This window comes from Dermacentor variabilis, chromosome 8 (genome assembly GCF_050947875.1).
Source record: "Dermacentor variabilis isolate Ectoservices chromosome 8, ASM5094787v1, whole genome shotgun sequence".
NCBI lineage: Eukaryota > Metazoa > Arthropoda > Arachnida > Ixodida > Ixodidae > Dermacentor > Dermacentor variabilis.
Window position 1 is genome coordinate 35864928 of NC_134575.1, and position 18618 is coordinate 35883545.

Here is an 18618-nt window from a genome sequence, read left to right on the forward strand (position 1 = left end):
GGAGAGGAAGGCGCGCTCACCGCAGCTGGCGCGAAGCAGAACGGCAAGCGCGTCAGCGCGACGCCGTTGGGTCGGCTTCGTCTCGCCAACCCCGTGCACGGCAGCGAAGCCTGCGTACGGGGGGCTCGCGTGCAGCCAATGAGCGACGAGGACCCGGCCGCGTGTCCACACAGGATGGAGGAGCGCGCCCGGCCACCCGTTGTGGGCTACCAATACTTCCGTGAACCATCCGTTCAATCCGGTTCGCGCGCTGAGGGCCAACAGATAGGGGACATAGGGGGGGGGGGGGGCTCTTTGCTGGTTGGTTGACGCTATATCCGTAGCTTACGAGGCAGCTCACGAAATTGGCGAGATGAATGTGCGTACAGTACGGGGGGGGGGGGGGAGGGTCATCGTGGGATCGCAGGCCCTATATAACCGACCCACGAAGCTGCAAATCGAGGGAGGAAAGAAAACCCCAAAAAAAGAACAGCGCTCACCTCTACCACGGCCTCGTGGCCTCGCTAGCGGGACGGTCTCCATTGGGGACAAGGAACGTTTGTGGGATCCCAGATTTGCGACGACGAGGGAACAACGGCCTTCGGGCCGTTCGCGGGGGCGCAACGGGGGCGATGTCGGGCGGGTGGGGTTGGGTCGCGCTCCAGCGAGGGGATGCAGCCGGCGCCGGATGCGGACGAGCTCCTTCTGGACCTGGGTAGGCGGCGCGGGCCGCGCGCCTAGCCTCGGTCCCAGCGCGCTCGGCGGCGGCCGCTCGGCCAATAGGAGCGCGGGGCATTGTTGGTCACCCGCCGTGACGTCAGCGTAGAGGGGCGAAGCAACACCCGCGCGCCCAGTCGCGCCAAACGGACCGCGGGAGATCGCGAGACCACGGACCGGGCGGTTATGATGATGATGATTATGATGGCCTCATGTTATGGCTCATACCCACACTGGGGGATTGGCCAAGAATTGGGTGCTGAAACGTTCACCTATTCTTCGGGCGGTCGCAGTCAGCTCTTCGTCTTCGCAGGAAAACACTTAATTAGCACCGTATTGTTGTAAATGACTTTACTGAGTCAAAGAACTACTGGTGGCCGCGGTTGTTTCATGTTTTGCCCTTTGGCGGAGTTGTCAGGGATCAAATGTACAGTACCACCTTAATTTTCGGCGACTTGTCCCCCTTCGCTCCTCGTGCGGTTGGTCAGTCAGCAACGCCACGGTAATATTTCTCGAATCGCTCCTCTTCTGCCCAAGGCAAGCTTCGACTGGCTCGAGCGGCCAGACGCGCGGCAATTTTACGCGTACTCGCGGGCTTCTCTCACGCTCGGAAAAAACGCCTTTATGTGGCACGCATTCAGAAACAGAAAGCTGTATCGGGAGTTTTTCATCTTGCTCTACAATTTTCTCGCTGACACTTTTCATCTAACTATAATATTTGACAGGTTGAATAAATAATGGAGACTATCTAATTAGGCGGAATGCAAAAAATATAGGCTAAGTATTTCCAAACGGCGGCAAACAACATGCAAGTGCAACGTCACATCCTGATTGCTCTAGGCCCTCCGTCAAGCGCAAGCGCGTTATTGAACTAGTTTAATTCCTTAAAGTGAATTGCGTCACAAAAATTCGTAAAAGTACGACTTAGACACAAGCGCGAGAGTATAACGGCATCGTCACGTGACTGACATCGCCTGACGACGTCATCTGAAGGCGCCATCGCGTCAAACGTGATACGCCAAGCGATGGCGTTTTTGTCAAGCGATTATGTCACCCGACGCCTCCATATAGAGGAGACGCAGCGCGCCGTGCGCTTATATTCCGCTTCTCTGCACTGTCACCGGGATCGGCCCACATTTTTTTGTGCGAGCCCGGCGCACAAGCGGGCATGAAACATGCCTACCAACTAGAGGCTTCGCTGTAAAACACCGACTCCCACCAGCCCACCGCTGCCGCGTGAGGCCACAAGAAGGCGACAGTAGACAGTTTTAGTTTAGCGTACGCTATGCCATTGCGTACGCTATAATACAGCGGGTCGTTGCTGCGCATGCGCAGAACGCTAAGCGATCCATAGCGTATAGCGTACGCACGGTGGCAGCCGAAGAAAAGCGGGCGACGGTGATAGAAAGAAGGGGGAAATATAAGCGGGGAGCGCCTCGCGGTGTCTGTCGCGGCTAGCGAGCTAATAGAGAGCTTTAGTTTAGGGGACGCAAGCCGCTTGCGTCCCCTAAACCAAAACTCTCTATTATAGCCATCGGGTGAAAAGCGAGCGCAGGCGACACCGCCACGTTATAGCCACCTTATTCCCGGTATTTCCGATGTCAAGATTTTCGAAATATCCGGAGTCCACTGGCGCAAATATTTATCGAGATAGGCGAAAAAAAAAAGCAAATGGGTAGAAATTTTCGAAATGCTCAAGTCGAAAAAGAACCGGTATATCGAGATATAAAAATTCGAGTTACCGAGGCTTCACTGTGCATCTGTGCGGGTGGCGGGGGGGGGGGGGGTTCGACGCTCCGTCGCATCAGTAGTCTTTTCAGTAAGCACCGACTCCTGTCAATCCACATGAATTGAGAAAAAAATTGATGACGAACAGAGCCGAATGAAATAGACACGGCCTTGGAAAAACGACGTAAGAGCAAAAACGAAAATAGAAAAACAAAACGCGAGAGTCAGGATCGAGTTCACGTAGAACTATGGCCTGAGACCACATAAATGCTGCAGCCAGGGGCTCCCCGCGTGAGCTTAGAGAAGTAGGGGAGAGGAGCTGGGTTCACTTCACCTACACAATATTTTTTTCCTCTGCGAAACTAATGTTTAAATTTACGATAGCAAAGCGGGAGTAGGCCCTCAGAGAGCGCGGGGGGTGGGGGAGGGGAGCACTGCGTCCCCTTGCAAACGAACAAGTGCGGGTGGCATTCTTGCTCTTACGTCGCTTTTGCAAAGGCGTATCCATTTTCTACTCTTTCATTCGGCAGAACTTTTTTTCCCCGCACATACATATGTACAGAAAAGCTTCGTTAACTTGAATTCGGATATCTCAGTGTATCGGTTAAGTCGATTTTTTTTTTCGGGTGTGGTTTCAACAGGACACCACTAGAGCTATCCACTTCAGAAATGGAGCTCGTTGGCCCGTAATAAATTATTCGTATATTAAGCTATTGCAGTAGATGCGTTGAAAGGCGGCCTACTAAGGTCACACAGCGAATGCATACAGTCGACTGCAATGTCCACAGTACCTTCACAGAGTGGAATGGTATGTGTACGCACGTAGATACGCGCATACACAAGCACATACAGCCGGTAATTTGGGGATCTCCTTTTTTGTAAAGCGAGAAAATTTCCACTCGAAAATTTCATTCTGGCCAGACTGGTTTAGTGCCAAATTCCCATATTAACCGAGATATCAGATGTATAAACTGGGGATTGGAGTGAAGAACTCGTCGGTTGTGACCAGGGCACGCATTCTCGGATGATCACAATGCCGGCAATACTTTCACTTTCAGGTGACGTGGCACACGGCGCGGTGTAAGATTCGAACGGTTTCGCTAAACCAGCCAGTCAGCTCAATCGGTTTTGCTCAACAGCAAACTTACAGGCACTGAAAGTGACATCTCCGAAAGTGACCGTCCGGGAATACGTGCCCAGCAGACAATTAGTGTCACTCCATAGTCAGGTGAGGGACCTGAGTCAGTGGTAACTGCTGAGGGGAAGTCTCAACACGTAAGGCGAAATCGCGAAGTAGCGGGTAGAACTAATTCAATTCTAATGTTTTCACGCAAGCGAGAAACAAAACAGCAAAAAACAAAGCAAAAGAAAAACGCGGGGGGGGGGGGGCAAGACCCGACAAATTCAGTCATCAGAATAGGAAATCTCCACCGCGCGTTCAGAAGTCCCATTAATTACACTTATAATACACTTAGCAACTGTCTATGCCTGGTTTCTTAAAATAAATGCTCTAATAATCACACGCCCGGTCATAAAATTGCTTGCAATCGAGGCACACCCGATGATGGAACGTAGGTACGTGGCCTACTAGATGGCCACGTTCTATGACCGCACGCGAGCCATGTTCACTACGAACACCCTCCGCGAAACCAACTAAAACTCGTGCCAGATGCCCTTCTGGCGAACATTAAAGAAAGAACTGTCTAACAACGAGCTCAAGCAATACAATTAACCGTAAAACAAAAGTAATCAACAGTCGGGAAGACGACTTATCCGACCATCAACGTAAATCGAACGCCCGAGCTAAGTACTACGTGTCTCGCACAAGCATACCAAGCTAAAATGCAAATTGCATGTCCTTTCCGCGTCTCGAACGGCTCATCCCTTCTTTTTTAAACGTACAAACAAGACTCGAGAACAAGTTCGGGAAAAAAACTTAGTAGTATATGGAATCGACGCGAAAGACTTCTTTTGCTTCCCACCGCGAGGCCTCGCCCATCTCCGAACTGGAAACACGGATGGAACACTTCTTTTTGAGTCTTCCCGATCGTAAAATGAAAGGAACGCGGGGGAACGGCAGCTATACAAGACGGGGAAAGAACGTAGAACAAGTAAATACTCACTGCGTGGTCGCATCACCGCAACTTTCGACATTTTTTTTCTTTCTTGGCAAAGTCCTGGTACGAATGCAGCGGCTCGAGCTCCACAGGCACCCTCCGAGGCAGGAACGTTTACAGACACTTGGCTGGAACGCGCTGTCGCTGGCTGATTGGTTGGTCTGGCGTGGCGCGGATGTGTCGTTAATCGTCGTTTTCGTCGCCGCGGCTAGTTCGTGAAGATGGCCGCGTACAAACGCCGTCGGTTGGTCTCGGTCGGCGGCGGAGTCTCTTCCCGAGTGATCGGCGAAGGAAGCCCGAAGCCCCTGCTGGACCTGCCACGCAGACTAACGCGTCGGCAAATGATGGGACGGCAGGTCGCTATGCCTCAACGTTACTGGATCCCTAATGGAACGCTGCCGGCGTCCGTTAATTGTATTTAAGAGCGTTTTTCTTTGTTTTTCTTTTTGTCGCGGAGGACCCTGGTTGGTGCGCTTCTGTCACGAGGCCACCGGCGCGAGCTTGGCTCTCCGCCAACCGCAGCTGGCTTCGGTTTGTGAGCGTGTTTGTGCGTGCGTAATAAATTGCAGCGTATGAGACGCTTGTAATGTGGGAAAGCGCGTCTACTGCAGTGGACACACCGTTTTAACCGCTGCAGAAACGGAGCTCATGGACCCACAGCGCTTGACGCTACCGGGGTGAACTCCCTGTCTCTTTTTATTTTCTTTTTTTTTTCTATTGGAAAGTTCGCCCTGCAGCATCCTTCCAAGCAGACTTTTTTGCACTGCTGCAGCGAGGAGAAAATATGTTTGTTAGGTTGATTAGACGCAACGCTGACGTTATACAACAGACCGTAATTACATTTTATCTGATCTCACCTTATGAAATATACGACTGCATTAGAGAGTGTAAAATAGTTGTTGCAAACGAACAGCGGAAATTGCCGTGAGTGACGTAAACATGGACATAGTGAATTCTTGTTTTATTGGAATAAGGAAAAACGAAATGGTTCGAGGATGAGCGTACGCGTACTTCCTTAGGGCACGTCTGTGAACGAAACCACGTCTTAGTACTTTCCAACAACGATGGAGGAAGCGGGAATTTGGCTCTGTGCATTTTATTGCGCTATAGCAACGGCATCCACACTCCAGGAGAATTTTTGCCGTCGCCGTGATGTTTCACACGCGATAGGATCGCTCCCGGCATTTGAGTGGCCTAGAATTCCGATATTTCCGGTACACTCAAATCGTACACTGCAGTGAGGATGCGAGCGACAACACGGGAGGAGGAAACCAAAAAGGAGGGTGTCCTCGACGGGCTTCTATGCACGCCCAATGTTGGTGGTCACGTGATCAAGTACGCCCTGGAGAGGTGCAGGAGAGCGTGTGTCCCCACACGAGTGGCGCCAATGAGCGCATACGCGGGGACCTTACATACGGGGCCGGCGCGTCCCAACGAACTTGGAGGTAATCTGCGGCGGGTGCAAAGCGTGGGCGAGCCGAGATGGCTGGTGGCTTCACGTGCGCCGTCTTCCGGCACGCCTATATAGCGTTGCTGGTCGCGCAATCTCAAGTTTCGGAGACGCGTTGAAGCGAGAGGCAGCACGTAGAGTTCGTCCCCTACCGCTGCCGGCGCTCTCCACGCCAGTTGTGACATCGTGTGTTCGCGGTCATCGAGTGCGATATGTTCATGTTTACCTGTGCGCGCGTGGCACCACGCTCGTGATTTGGTCAGCGCGCGAGTGTTTACTGCAACTTATTCAGACGACAAAAAACTACGAACGTTACTTGGTGTACAGTTTTAAATCGCTACCAGTGTTTCGCTTTTCGAGTGATGAACGAGGCTGCATCTGCGTTTTATTTTCCGTTGCGTGCACGGAGCGAGACAACGTCGAACGCACGGGTGACCTTCAGCGAGTGCCGGAGCAAACACGAGCGCTGGTGACCTCTAGCGAGCGCATAGTGAAACACACGGCGGGACAAACGAATGGCCCCTGAGGGAACTACGCGACCCTAGCCGGCCTCGGAAACTCGGCCACTGCATGGGGTGGCATGGGTGGCAGAGGTAATTAGCGCCATCCATTAGGAGGGCGGGAAAGCAACTATGCTTCCCTTGCACGACCTCTTAGATCAGCACGCACACGCGCGCGTCAATACAGGAAGTCGTGCCCTTTCGCCCCTCCTCTCAACTCCTCTTCCCTTGCCTTCTCTCGCAACTCCCTCACCTTCGACTGTCTCCGCGCGCGCCCGCCGGCCTGGCCCCAGGTTAGCCCGCTGCATGACGTTTAATGTTTCCTTATCTGCTGTTATCGGGAAGCGTGCGCTGCTGTGCGTTGACCGGCGTGGGTAGTTTCGTCAGTTTCGTGGTCCTCAATAGCTGTGTGCTTGTGCTCCGCGACGTTTCACCCGTTTCACGACTCGCGCCGCTCGTGCAGTGGTGCACGAATACCTCAAAAACAAGCCCTGCAACGTTGTTCCGGGTGCCTAAAGACAACGGGTGAGCGTGCATACCCAAGGACATAAGAAGACGCATGCCTGCAGTACACGAACACGGCCCTGTCCATGTGTGTGCTCCATGCGTCGTTGCGCTCTGGTTGTGCTACACGAATTCTTACCGGTAGAGAAAGCTGACAAATAGATGTTCCTCCTCATTGTCACCTGGTGTATGACTTGTGTTTTTCTGTGCACCAAGTCTCATTCTGCAACTTCAGTAACGTGCCCCAGCTTTCCATTCCGCCCTCAGTACTTTTTCTGTGTGTCACCGCTCTACAAATGTACTAACGGCTGCAAAATTACTGTTCGTGTTTGTTCATTATCTCAGTAATCGCCGATGGGAAAACCGCGCGAACAACCTTCACGCGTAGGCATGATACGGTTTTTTTTTTCTTCTGGAAAGCATGAGCACTGCAAGTGCACTAAATGCAGATTTTTGCAGTTCGTGCTTATTACACAAAGGAGCGCCCAGTAGGTACGACTTAATGCCTTAAGTGACGTAATTTTACTGCTAAGCATTGCATTCGGGGCGAAAGAAAAGGCGTGTTGTTGGCTTATTTTACCTGGTCTTTCATTGAGGAATAGGCCTTTCTGCGAATGTTTTCTATGTGCTGCTGCAAAAGCCGAGTGTTCTGTTCTGCCTTGCCACCGTTACTCAAGTTGTGGCCAAGTTCAAAATGTGATAATGTGTATTTCCGTTTTTAGTACAATGTTATCTTTGCTCTGCCATGTCTTTTTCATTTTGTTCAGTAATAAAAAACATGTCACGCATTTCATATACCTTGTGCAGGTTTATAAGTAAGCTTTTTTTTGGTATGTCTGTCAATCAAACAATCTTAGCATTTTATTCTATCGTTTTAGGTATTTTTCGTGTCATTGCTTTTGCCATTACCAGCGAATTTTCCCTTTCTTTAGTTGTCATAACTATGTCATACACATCGTCCAGTTTTGTGCAATATCTCAGTGCACAAATCAGATCGAAGCTCTTCTACACTTCGGTCTTAAAGCATTATATAAAAACATTTTATATGTGTGTGCATGAAACGGCCTTAGCGTTTTCTTGAGTTTGATCTTTTTTGTTATTTCACTGTAAATTTTTGTGTTGGTTAGTAGTCAAGTACGTGTAATGAGTTTTTCACTTTTGTTTATTTTCTGAGCTTGTATCATACCAAGTTATTCGAAAATATTTGTTTTCGGAAACGGAAGTCAATAAAAAGACCCGTTGTGTTGGAAGTGGAATTTATATATGTTCTGGCATATGGCTGGCATACTCAAAAGTATGGACAAGACTGCTGGAGCGCTAACGCATAACGAACCCACGGCATACCATGCGCCAGTTTACAAACAATGCTTGGGGTTGCGCAAGCGCGCGATAAAAAAATATACGCGACGCGAACGGGCAAAAAGAAAGCAAAAGTAGAGGCACGCGGGGCAAGGGGAAGGGTGGAGAGGGAGCGGAGCGGGTCGTCATAATAAAGAAAGAGCGCTAGGGTGAGAAGGTGCCGCGCGCCTGCAGTTTCTGTTGCCACGACAACGTAAATAATCGTGCGCGCCGCCATTTTGTCAAAGTATCGCCCTTACGCTAGGGTCGTAACTGAAGGGTACCTTGGCGCTAGCGTCGAAAGAGCGTCTGTTCAAAAACGGCCAATGGCAGCCATGCGGAGATTCACCCCTGGGACCCTAGGACCTGGCAAGTTCACCTGGCTCGCTCAACACTCCTATTGAGGCAAATGCTTCATTAGTACGTTGTAGGTTCTAATCCTCAGTGGAAGCTTTTGTGAAATTGTTTAGCCTGCAGCTTTCCTTTAAAAGCCTGCGGCTGTTCGCAGTTACACCGCCATACATCTGCACCATCAAAGACTTAGGAAATGCTCTGCCGCCTTTTCTTTGCAGCGGTATAGCTGTCACGGGGCCCATCACAGCTCTACTGCTGCAAATTGCTGTGGTTGAACGCGGTTGAACGAAGTGTATCAAGTGATAGCACGGTTTTGCTTGCTTTGGGAAAGGCCACAGATGCTGCTCGGCGTGGCAGCAGGCAATTTGACCTTCATGCTGCGCCTCACTTCAACACGAACTAAGCGCCGAAAGCACAGCGCATACGAATCTACCAGCACTCCACATCGCAGATCGCCTTCAAGATATGGGCGCCCATGCGGCGTACGCAGCAGCTGCCGGCAGTGGCAGGCTAAGTCCCTATTTGGCCTTGGCTGAGCTTTAAAGTTAGATGTACGGAACGAGGCGTTTTCTTCGTTTTTACCTAGAGTAGTAGAGCTATATCACTCTAAAAAGCGGCACAATCTTGCACGACGTCTAGCCAGTGATTCAAGCCAGTTTTTGCAGCCTTATATTTTGACAAAGTCGCCAGGTCGCCACGCGAAATACTCAGCCTTTGTGAAAAGTCGGTAACTGATGACAACTTGCGTGGAATTTTTTTTTTAAATTGTTCCTAGAAGTTTTCCTTACTTTTTAAACTATAGCTTCAAGTTAAACTATAGTTTCAAGTTATCCCGTGCATTGGCAAATCAACGGTCGGAATATGAAAGGGGAAAAACAACCCATTTCCGAAAGCGGCATAGGTCTCAAGATTGTGCCTTGCCCAGCAAAGTAGTTTCGATGCGCCCACCCAAATGGCTCACTAATCTATTCAGGCATTTAGAAGTAGCGACAAAAAAAAAAAAAAGAGCATAATCTCCTTTAGGATAAAGGGGTAAGTAATTGAACTTGGCTGAAGTCCCTTGAAGAGTTTTACCAGAACAATTTGCTGGCTACTTGTGCCGCCTAAAAAGTGGCGCAAAAATTTAAGAAAGGGTAAAGTTGTTAAGGTGACAAACTTCCTTGCCAGGACTGCTGCAAGCAACGCTTCACAAAAAGTCCTCTACAATGATGTTGCACCCCGTCGATCTAGTCTACTACGTCTAAAAATGCATCGGGCAGTCATGTTTAGCAAAGATATTCAACTCAGAGTAGTCCAAGAAGGTACCGTGCCCGGGCAGTGCCACACTACCTGTGCGTAGTCGGCGATTACTCTGCACATGCCCTGCAATGATTACCCTGATTACCCTACTCTGATTACCCTGCAATAGCAAGCTTGCTCCTTGTAGAAAGACTGCAGCAGTGTACAAACTGCTTAGCTTTCTTTTTTTAAAAGACTACACCTCTGCAGACTTTTCTGTGTCAGTGTATGACCTACAGGCATCCTATGGACTATATAAATTCCATGTATAGACCCCCCCCCCCCCAATCTACAAATGTCTCTAAAAGACTGTGCCTGCATATTTAGCTGGACAGCCTATTAACTCGCAACGCATATACAATTTGTCTGTGGCTAGGCTGATTAAACATGCCAACAGACTTTCCACGGTATGGAGCAAGAGTCCTAATATCAAGAGAAATAACGTCATGAATGATGCAGTGCCTGCGCAATTCCAATGGTCGAAGCATCGCAAAAGACTACATGATTCGATCATGCTCAGATTCAAAACAAGCAGTTTGGAACATTCAAACAGTTTTATTCAACCACCACGTGATAGGGTTATCTTTCATGGGCTTCCGTCATATACGACATATGTACGGATTTAGAGTTCGGTAGTAGCCGCAGCATCCTGCTTGTTCTGTCCTGCATGGAAAGCAGTGCGCCCAGTCTCTAGTGATACAGGAGCTTCACTGATAAAATTGCCATAACATTGCAGCCTGCAGCATTTTGCTTCCTCTTCACAAATACCACATCTCTTTTGCATAACGTCATTATGCTATCTTGCTTCATCTCGTCGAAAACCTAGACTCTTCAAGCGTGAACTTGCGGCCTGCCGAGCTTATCAATAAAAAAACAGAAAATGTTCGTTGTTTGTTAGAGCATGCAAAGTTGAATGAAAAGCCAGGCTACCAATGTTTCACTTCCTGTAGACAGAACATGCAGGATGCCACAACCTCTACCCACTTCAAAAAAGAAAAAAAGAAAAGAAAATAAAAGGTGGGAGAGGGGGAGGGTACTGGGAAGATTACATCAAAATGTACTCTGAACAACTGGCTTTCTTCGCAGAGCACCAGGTAGCTCGGCAATATTCCAATGATTGCGGAAATCTTTTATCACGTATCACATCTTAAATCTAGATGTATCAATACACAAACCCGAAAACAACACTCGCTTGTGAAAATTTTTTAAAAAGAAGGGCACTTTGAGAACTCAGTACAACAACACAGCACATTAACACAAAGAAGAAAAAAACCAGCAACAAAAGAATCCACCATTTCAGTTATTACCACACGGAGATCATTATAAAGGAATATACCAGGCACCACCATTACCAGCCGTGAGAAAATGGCACCACCGGAAACAGACGACGGGAACGTAGCGGTGTACGATGCACACAATGTACACTACATGACACAGCCCAAAATATGGTGTATATAACATGTATATAATATATATTTGATGCCTTATTTATGGCCTTAATATCTGTCTTGTGCATAATCTACGACTCGCATGGTGTAGCTTGTCGTTTGGCGATTTCAACAGCAGTATTAAAATAACAGGCTCCTTCGTTCAACAGCTTAAAACTACAAGGGGGGTTCACACTTTCAACTCTACAATAAAGATTTGTTCAAAGGCACTTCGTACGTAGGCTCTAAATTATAGCTGTACAGGCTGTCATTAACCCCATGTCTATGGCATCGCTTAACAGAGGGCACTGTTTTTGAACTTGAAAGAAGAAAACGCCTTTCTTTTTTTTTCACCCTTGGCACGGAAAAGTTTCGAGCTGCTATGCGAGATGACATTGTGCAACTTGAAGAAGCCACGTTTGTTCAATTGCCTACACAACGCTTAGTCACCAGGGATGGAGAAATAATGGATGAACGTCTAAAAACTGAGCACAGGCTGCGTAGACGAACCTATGGATCTTGTACAGCCAGTATACTGACAGGATAGAAACAGTGCCGTTGCTGACACCTCTCGTACGGGGCGTCAGCTCAGCATGCCCTAACCACTACAAGGCTGATGGGATAGAAGGTATGGTCACAAATGTACGTGACACAGGGGCCAACAACCCTCTGGGCCTCGGAAACATGCCTTGGGAAACATTGCACAAAGTAATGCTACAATGACCAGGTGACGAACGAGTTGCTGCATGCTATTACACAGGAAAAACGAGCCGACAATGCGCACCTTCACACCCATTCACTGCACATTGCAAGTGAGTGCCCTTGAAGGATGTGTTACAGCGCAAGGGCTACCGTACACTAGGCAAGCTCTGCTGCCATGCTAACTGCAAAACGACAAACAATACCACAGAGGCATAGCCACTGCAGCTAAATCAAAACCTTAAAGACACATCTTGTCTTCAAACTTCTGGTGATCTCTTCTGCGGGCAAAAAGTGCACCATACCATGGTGTGGTACACAAAGATTGCTGGTGCTTGACCGCTGCTGGTACCTCAATGCTGGTACCAGCAATGTGCCTAACTGAAGGATGGCAACAAGCGTCACGGAAGTGACACCTATGTCTCTTTGCTACAGAACAACGTATACAGGCAACAAGAAATGATCATGCAACAAGTAAACGCACTTTCGTGAACCAGTAAGGTGCGAGCTACTACTGTACAGTACAAGGGAAATGTTAAAAAACAAATATCTGGAGTCTTACACGACAACAACCGAGTTAGAGAGGAAATTCAAAACTTCTGCAAGAGAGCTATGTCAACAAAAACGTAAAAGTTGGCCAGAAACCATCACAGTTCCAAAGAAAGCTTTTCCTCGAGCGCGAAAAATACGCAGATGCTTTGGCGTGGCGGTCTGCACACGGGCATGGCAACAAAAGCAGGTACCAGGAGGCTACCGAAGACAAGCACAGGGGTCCCAGAAAATACTGCTGCAACCAGCCACGGGTGCGACAATTCCCTCTACAAACTGCTAAGGATGTGGTGGGCTCTTCTATATATACATACTAGCACTTTTCCTTTTTGGCCAACCTCGGGGGTTGTTTGACAAGGAAAGACATGCTTGCTTGTTCCAAGATGTCCAGATGGCCTTGTTGGCAATTCATTACCGTTTTTAGAAAGTGCAAATGACACACAGGCAAGAACAGGCAACACAACTGCTGCCCTTCAGACAACTGTCAGTGCGTCGTCTACACCGTGGAAAAACAGTTAAGGACCAAACTCGGTGTGTGATCGAAGTATGTTCCTTCAGAGAACGAACTGCACAAGTTGCACATCACTGTTCTTGCTCCTATACCACACAGCCACAAAGACTGGTGCGCGAGCCTCGCAATACTTCGCATGTCATCGCGCTGTACTGCTGCACTGTCTGCCGTAAAACATGCGCAGGTTCCAAGTCTGAACCTGCCGCATCTTTTCTTCGTCACTCTCTAGAACACACCTTCCAATGTGCAAACAATTCGCAAAGCTGATTACAGCTTCAATGCAAGTACCAGTGCCACCTAAAGCTCCAAATGCAATACGCAGCAGGACAGATGGCATCTGACCGAGTCCTGGGACAGCTCGACGACACTTGTAAGAGAACTGCACCACGAACCCCAACGACAAACAGTGGCCACCAAAACATGATGCATGACTTGCTTGCACACCACAAAAGAGCATCGATTGAACAGCGTGAACCGGCAACATGGTGGACAACAACACGGATTCAGACATGCTGCTGTTGCCTGCTTGCTAACCTTGTTTGGTAAAAGCTAGTGGCCGACACATACAAAGTGCAGATCAGTTCCAGCAAGGCCTGGCTAAGGAGGGCATCGCAGATGAGCTACAACATACTGCACCTACGAGTTACTGCCAAATTTTTTTGCACATAAAGCTTTCTTTCGCATTGGGTCTGGCATAAGCTAACAAAAATGTCTTATCTTGTAACAAAGCTGAACTTGAGTGTTCAAGGTGCTTTTGAAACTTGCTTAAGATGATGACAATAAGGCCTCGGGCTGTGACTACACCAATCACCCAACTCTTGAAGTGTGCATTAAGTTTTCACTGAGTTTGTGAAGCCATTACACAGAAAACTAATACTTACAGAATTAATGCACCAGACAATGCCATTACCCACGTCATAAGAAGCCAGAAGATATGGCCAAAACCTTTCAAGCACATTTGTTGCAAGCATGGCATGCACTTTTGGTTGCACATGGCAGAAGCACAGCAGGTGGATATCGCTTGGCCAAGAGTATACTGTCGCTCGCTGATCTTGCGGCACGTTTTGAAACTATTCACAAGATGTGTTCGTTGCCAACAGTCTTGGAAAATCACTCTCACGCCAACAGTGCAGCGGGCTTCTGTGGAGTCCACACACAACTGAGATGTACTAAAAAAAAACATCGAATAATAAAGCAGTATTGCCACTACCAAACAGCCCCAAAGTCACGTTCTACAGCACTCTTGTACAAGTTTGCAAAGCTGAATTTCTTTGGCAGCTCAACATCCGTCTGTAGAATGCCGGATGGCGCCCAAAGCCCGCCAGAGCAAGGAGCAGTCCTCCAACGGAGCAGACGTAATGAAACAACGAGTTCTGCACATCGCACTACACTGCACAGTCCCTCAAGCACCGCACCACCACGACGTCCACCGTTGTGTCGCCCGCACTTCGGTCCACCAACCCACACAAGGGCCATCTCATACACGTCAAACATTTAAAATAAAGATCGCGGGGATCAGACAGCTTGGTGATGAAACACAAGTGCATAAGATAACACACACTCACACACAAACATAGAAATGTCAAGCACAAATGAGCCAATGCTTGCTAAAACCAGCACAGGTTTGCGTGACAATGAAATTAAATGGCAGCCTACTTCCACGTTGGCACCGAGTGTCCTGGTAGGCTTGGTCAGCACTTGAGTGGCAGTGTGCTCTGCCTGCCTCCACAAAGAGCGCATTGGCAGATGATGATATTAGTGTTTGCACATAAACAAATGTTACTGTAACACCTGGCCTATGAGATGGCTTCACTGGAATTGCAGAACTTTTGTCAAGTGACACGAAAGAACCCTTCCAAATTTAAAAAATAAGGAGAAAGAATGCCTACGGAAACCAAAGAACCTGAACTAGTAGCAGTAGACGAGTTTGTTTCCCTCTCCCTATTGACTTAGAATTAAAAAGTGGGAAATAACAAACTAGAGCGGAAGTGAGTGGGAGACGAAACAAACCAATCATCTGCTCCATGGCACCGTGGTTAGCGCGAGTGGCCTTTTCGTCTGCTTAAAACTTGAGCAACGGCTAAAACTGGGGCTTTAAACTGGGGATAATTAAGCAAGCAAGAATGTTATGATGGTTACAATGAAATAATGAGCTCGGTGCATAAGATGTGCTTGCACAAGTAATAAGGAAGGTCGCAAACATGGTCAGGAGCAGTTGGTCGCATTCAAAACGTGCAGAGCCAGAGCTGTGCTTCACACAGTGACGCAACACCCTATACTGTAGTGCTACAGATGCTACCAAGTGATTCTAGTACTTTAACTGCCAGTGTCTTGTGCTGGTAAGTTACACTGGTGCCATTCCATAGTCTTGGTGTAGCGAGAAAACCATACCGCACAGTAGCCATGGCATGGGCAATGTAACATCTGTTGTACCGTCTAGTGGCTGGTCCTAGCACTACAGCAGCTGCTGGTGCCTTAGGCCGGTGCTGGTACATGCTACTGGTGTCAATACTGTAGTTTCCAGTTTTCCAGTTTTTTGAATGCCCTCATCAGGTGCGTTAAAGTTGTGTACGAAGTCTGACAAACAGCAGCAAAACGAATGCTAGCAACACCAATGACAAAGCGCTAACAACTGGCAAACCAGGTGGGCTCGAAACTGCGCAAGTAAGAAATGTGTAACAAAGGACTCGCTGAGCATCCTAGCACATCTTACAGTCACCTGCTTGCGAGAAGTTAACAATGTTCACTGAGCCAAGCAATTTGTGACACCTCATTTGCTGCTTGCAATATGAAGCATACAAACAGCTACAAACAAGCGTACACTTTTTTAAAACTTAATCAGCGTGGCACATCTGTAGCAAGGAACTATACATATAGGGCTACCAGTGAAGCCATTTAGTTGCACAAATGTGTAACGCTATAAAGATTGAGCAATGTCAAAACTACATGAACATTCAACTACAGCAGCAGCGATCTGCACAGCCAGTCCTTCTGCTTGCTTCTAATGTTACCGGTACCCAACACTCCAACTTTACGCCAAACTCTTACCTGTAGCACACTCAAAACACACCTGTCATTAAATATTGTAGTCGGCAGACTGCTTACATGCTGCTACCATACACAAACGAAAAATACTGAGCCTTCGAATAACCGAAACCGCCATAGGTCAAAACCTAGTTACAAAATGATCAGTGACCTGGCCTTAACGGCTCACAGATTTACAGGTTACATAATACTTGAACATCATTTGTAGAATCCATGAGCAACTATGCATAACTGGTATGTTCCTTACAGTAGGTACATCCTTCAGTTTCGAAATCGAACAGTCACATATCTGCCTCAGCGTCCGAACAGATGGGAAACTACAAGCAATGAGACACCAGCACCAGGCACCAGCACAGCTACTACTATCTGAATGGAGTACAAACTACGAACCCTCTGCCCAAGAAATATGTGAGTACCGGCTTGTCTACAAGTTCAGTTAGGCATAACCTACCAACTCACCAGCACAGCTGTTGCCAGCAGAACAAGCTGGCCACTGCGATCTCTCTCACCAGAAATCAGTTACCACTAACTTCGTTTGTCCAGGAGCTCGACTAGGCAGAACTACCAGCAACAAACAGCACACCAGCATCACCCCAAACATCAGACACAAGCAGTATGCTGCATATTTCTGGCATGTACTACCTCTGCTCCTGAAAATCCGACATCAACTACTACCAACATTAAAAAACCCCACATGGCAGAAACCACCAGCAGACTGGAACTAGCGCTGCCCAGACATCACCACACGTTGAGACACCTCGCGGGGCACGCAAGCCACTTTGACCTTCCTGACCAGCGATCACCGGCGAGAGAAAGCTCACGAGCCAGGGTAGTAGTATGGTGGCGGCTTCGCGAACTGGTTGCTCTCCCAGTCTCCGCTGTGGCGTGCTGCCGGTGGCGGCGCTGACTCGTAGCCCTTGGCGTAATGTGGGATGCCCGGGTCACGCGAGTAGTGGTAGGCGGGTGCGGGCGAGTAGGCGATGGCGGGCGACGTCACGGGGCGGTGGTGCGGTGCAACAGGGTGCTCGCGGTATTCGGGACTGATGTCATGGTAGTAGCCATCGCGGCTGTCGTACGATGCCCGGTTCACGACAGCACTGTTGCCTCCTGTGTGTCGGCGCTTGTGGTTCACACTGAAACACCAAAAGGACATTGACAGGATAATTTCTCTGTTCGTCCAACTTGCCCTTACCCTTTTGGCAATCCCTGACTATGCTGTACAATGGTAACAAGGTCTTGGCTCGTTTTCACACAACATATTGTCTTAAGAGTGTTTCCTTGCATTGTGGCACCTGCTGCTATAGACAAGACAGTAAACAGCGTGACAACTAGATGATTGCTATAGCAACGGCTGTAATTTTCTGAGAACTGCAGAGTTAATAGATACAAATGAACTGTGGCAACATGAAATTATGAAAAAAAAGAAGGACACGGATCAGGGAAGAACAATGTCATCCAATCTGTGTCCTATCTTCATGGTGTCCATGCTTGCATCCTGCAGTAGCACAGTTCTCTGAAGATTATGGCCGTAGGTATTGCCCACATGAGCACATATGTGTTGTTGTTATGTTTGACAGCTATGCTATGCCTGACAGTAATCCTATCAACTTTTCTCAGTTTAAAAAAAAAAATAAAGGAATGAAGCATTGTAACACAAATCTGACATGGCTAAACAAATCAACACGTACAGTGATAATAAGAAGCGACAAATATCTTTGCACTTAACAAAACACGCATTATAGGTAATGAACATATAAACAACACAAATAGCCCAAAGACGGGAAACACATAAACACAGCACTCTTTCTCACTTCGGACAATCATATTAATTATGGAACGAAGACATATACGCCATGCAGTACCACCATTTAACAGTGTGCTTCAGTTCACTGTGTTCCGGTGCTGATTATGCGTTCGTGCTGTATTGAAAGCGAGCCAAAATTTTAACTCGTATTACAAGCTACCAAGTCAAGCTGAAAGCAGCCACACAGAAAACCCACCATACCATAAATGGCATTCATTGTGCTGCTTTCATAATCAAGTGCCAACAGATTGAACACAGGCTGCACGTCGAGTCTAATGCAGCTACATTTAAAAAGTGAATAGCAGATAATCTTGTCACAGGCAGTTAACACAGGTAGGCTTACAGGTGCACCAAACGTGTTACTACTGTTAGGTTCCTCAGTCATGGACTATGGCCTAATGTTAGCTAAATTTTTATACTTTCGGGTTTCCACTTATCTAAAAGGCATGAAAACTCTACAGACTGACAGCTGACACTATGGTCTTCATTTGCTTTGCCGCCGTCTTTACAGCGGCAACCAACCTGTTTTTCTCCAGCTTCTTATTGACCCACAACAGCAGCATCGCACTGCGACACAATACATCGGTGTAACCTGAATCGGGATTCATAGTTATATTT

General features: G+C 48.0%; 2 protein-coding genes across 8 annotated transcripts in view; both read right to left on the minus strand.

Annotated features, from left to right (window-relative positions):
• The window catches only part of LOC142589996 (protein argonaute-2-like), a 32263-nt gene extending 27317 nt beyond the window's left edge, over positions 1–4946 (minus strand). The window contains exon 1 of the mRNA XM_075701791.1: positions 4548–4946. Coding sequence (XP_075557906.1) covers positions 4548–4578 — 31 coding nt within the window. The 5' untranslated portion in view covers positions 4579–4946. The remainder of the gene's footprint in view (positions 1–4547) is intronic.
• Positions 4947–10481: 5535 nt separating this feature from the next.
• The window catches only part of LOC142590001 (prominin-1-A-like), a 60177-nt gene continuing 52040 nt past the window's right edge, over positions 10482–18618 (minus strand). For 6 of the 7 annotated variants that reach the window (XM_075701804.1, XM_075701798.1, XM_075701800.1 and 3 more), the window contains one exon: positions 10482–17329. In XM_075701804.1, coding sequence (XP_075557919.1) covers positions 17014–17329 — 316 coding nt within the window. In that variant the 3' untranslated portion in view covers positions 10482–17013. The remainder of the gene's footprint in view (positions 17330–18618) is intronic. The other variant, XM_075701805.1, reaches the window with a different exon arrangement.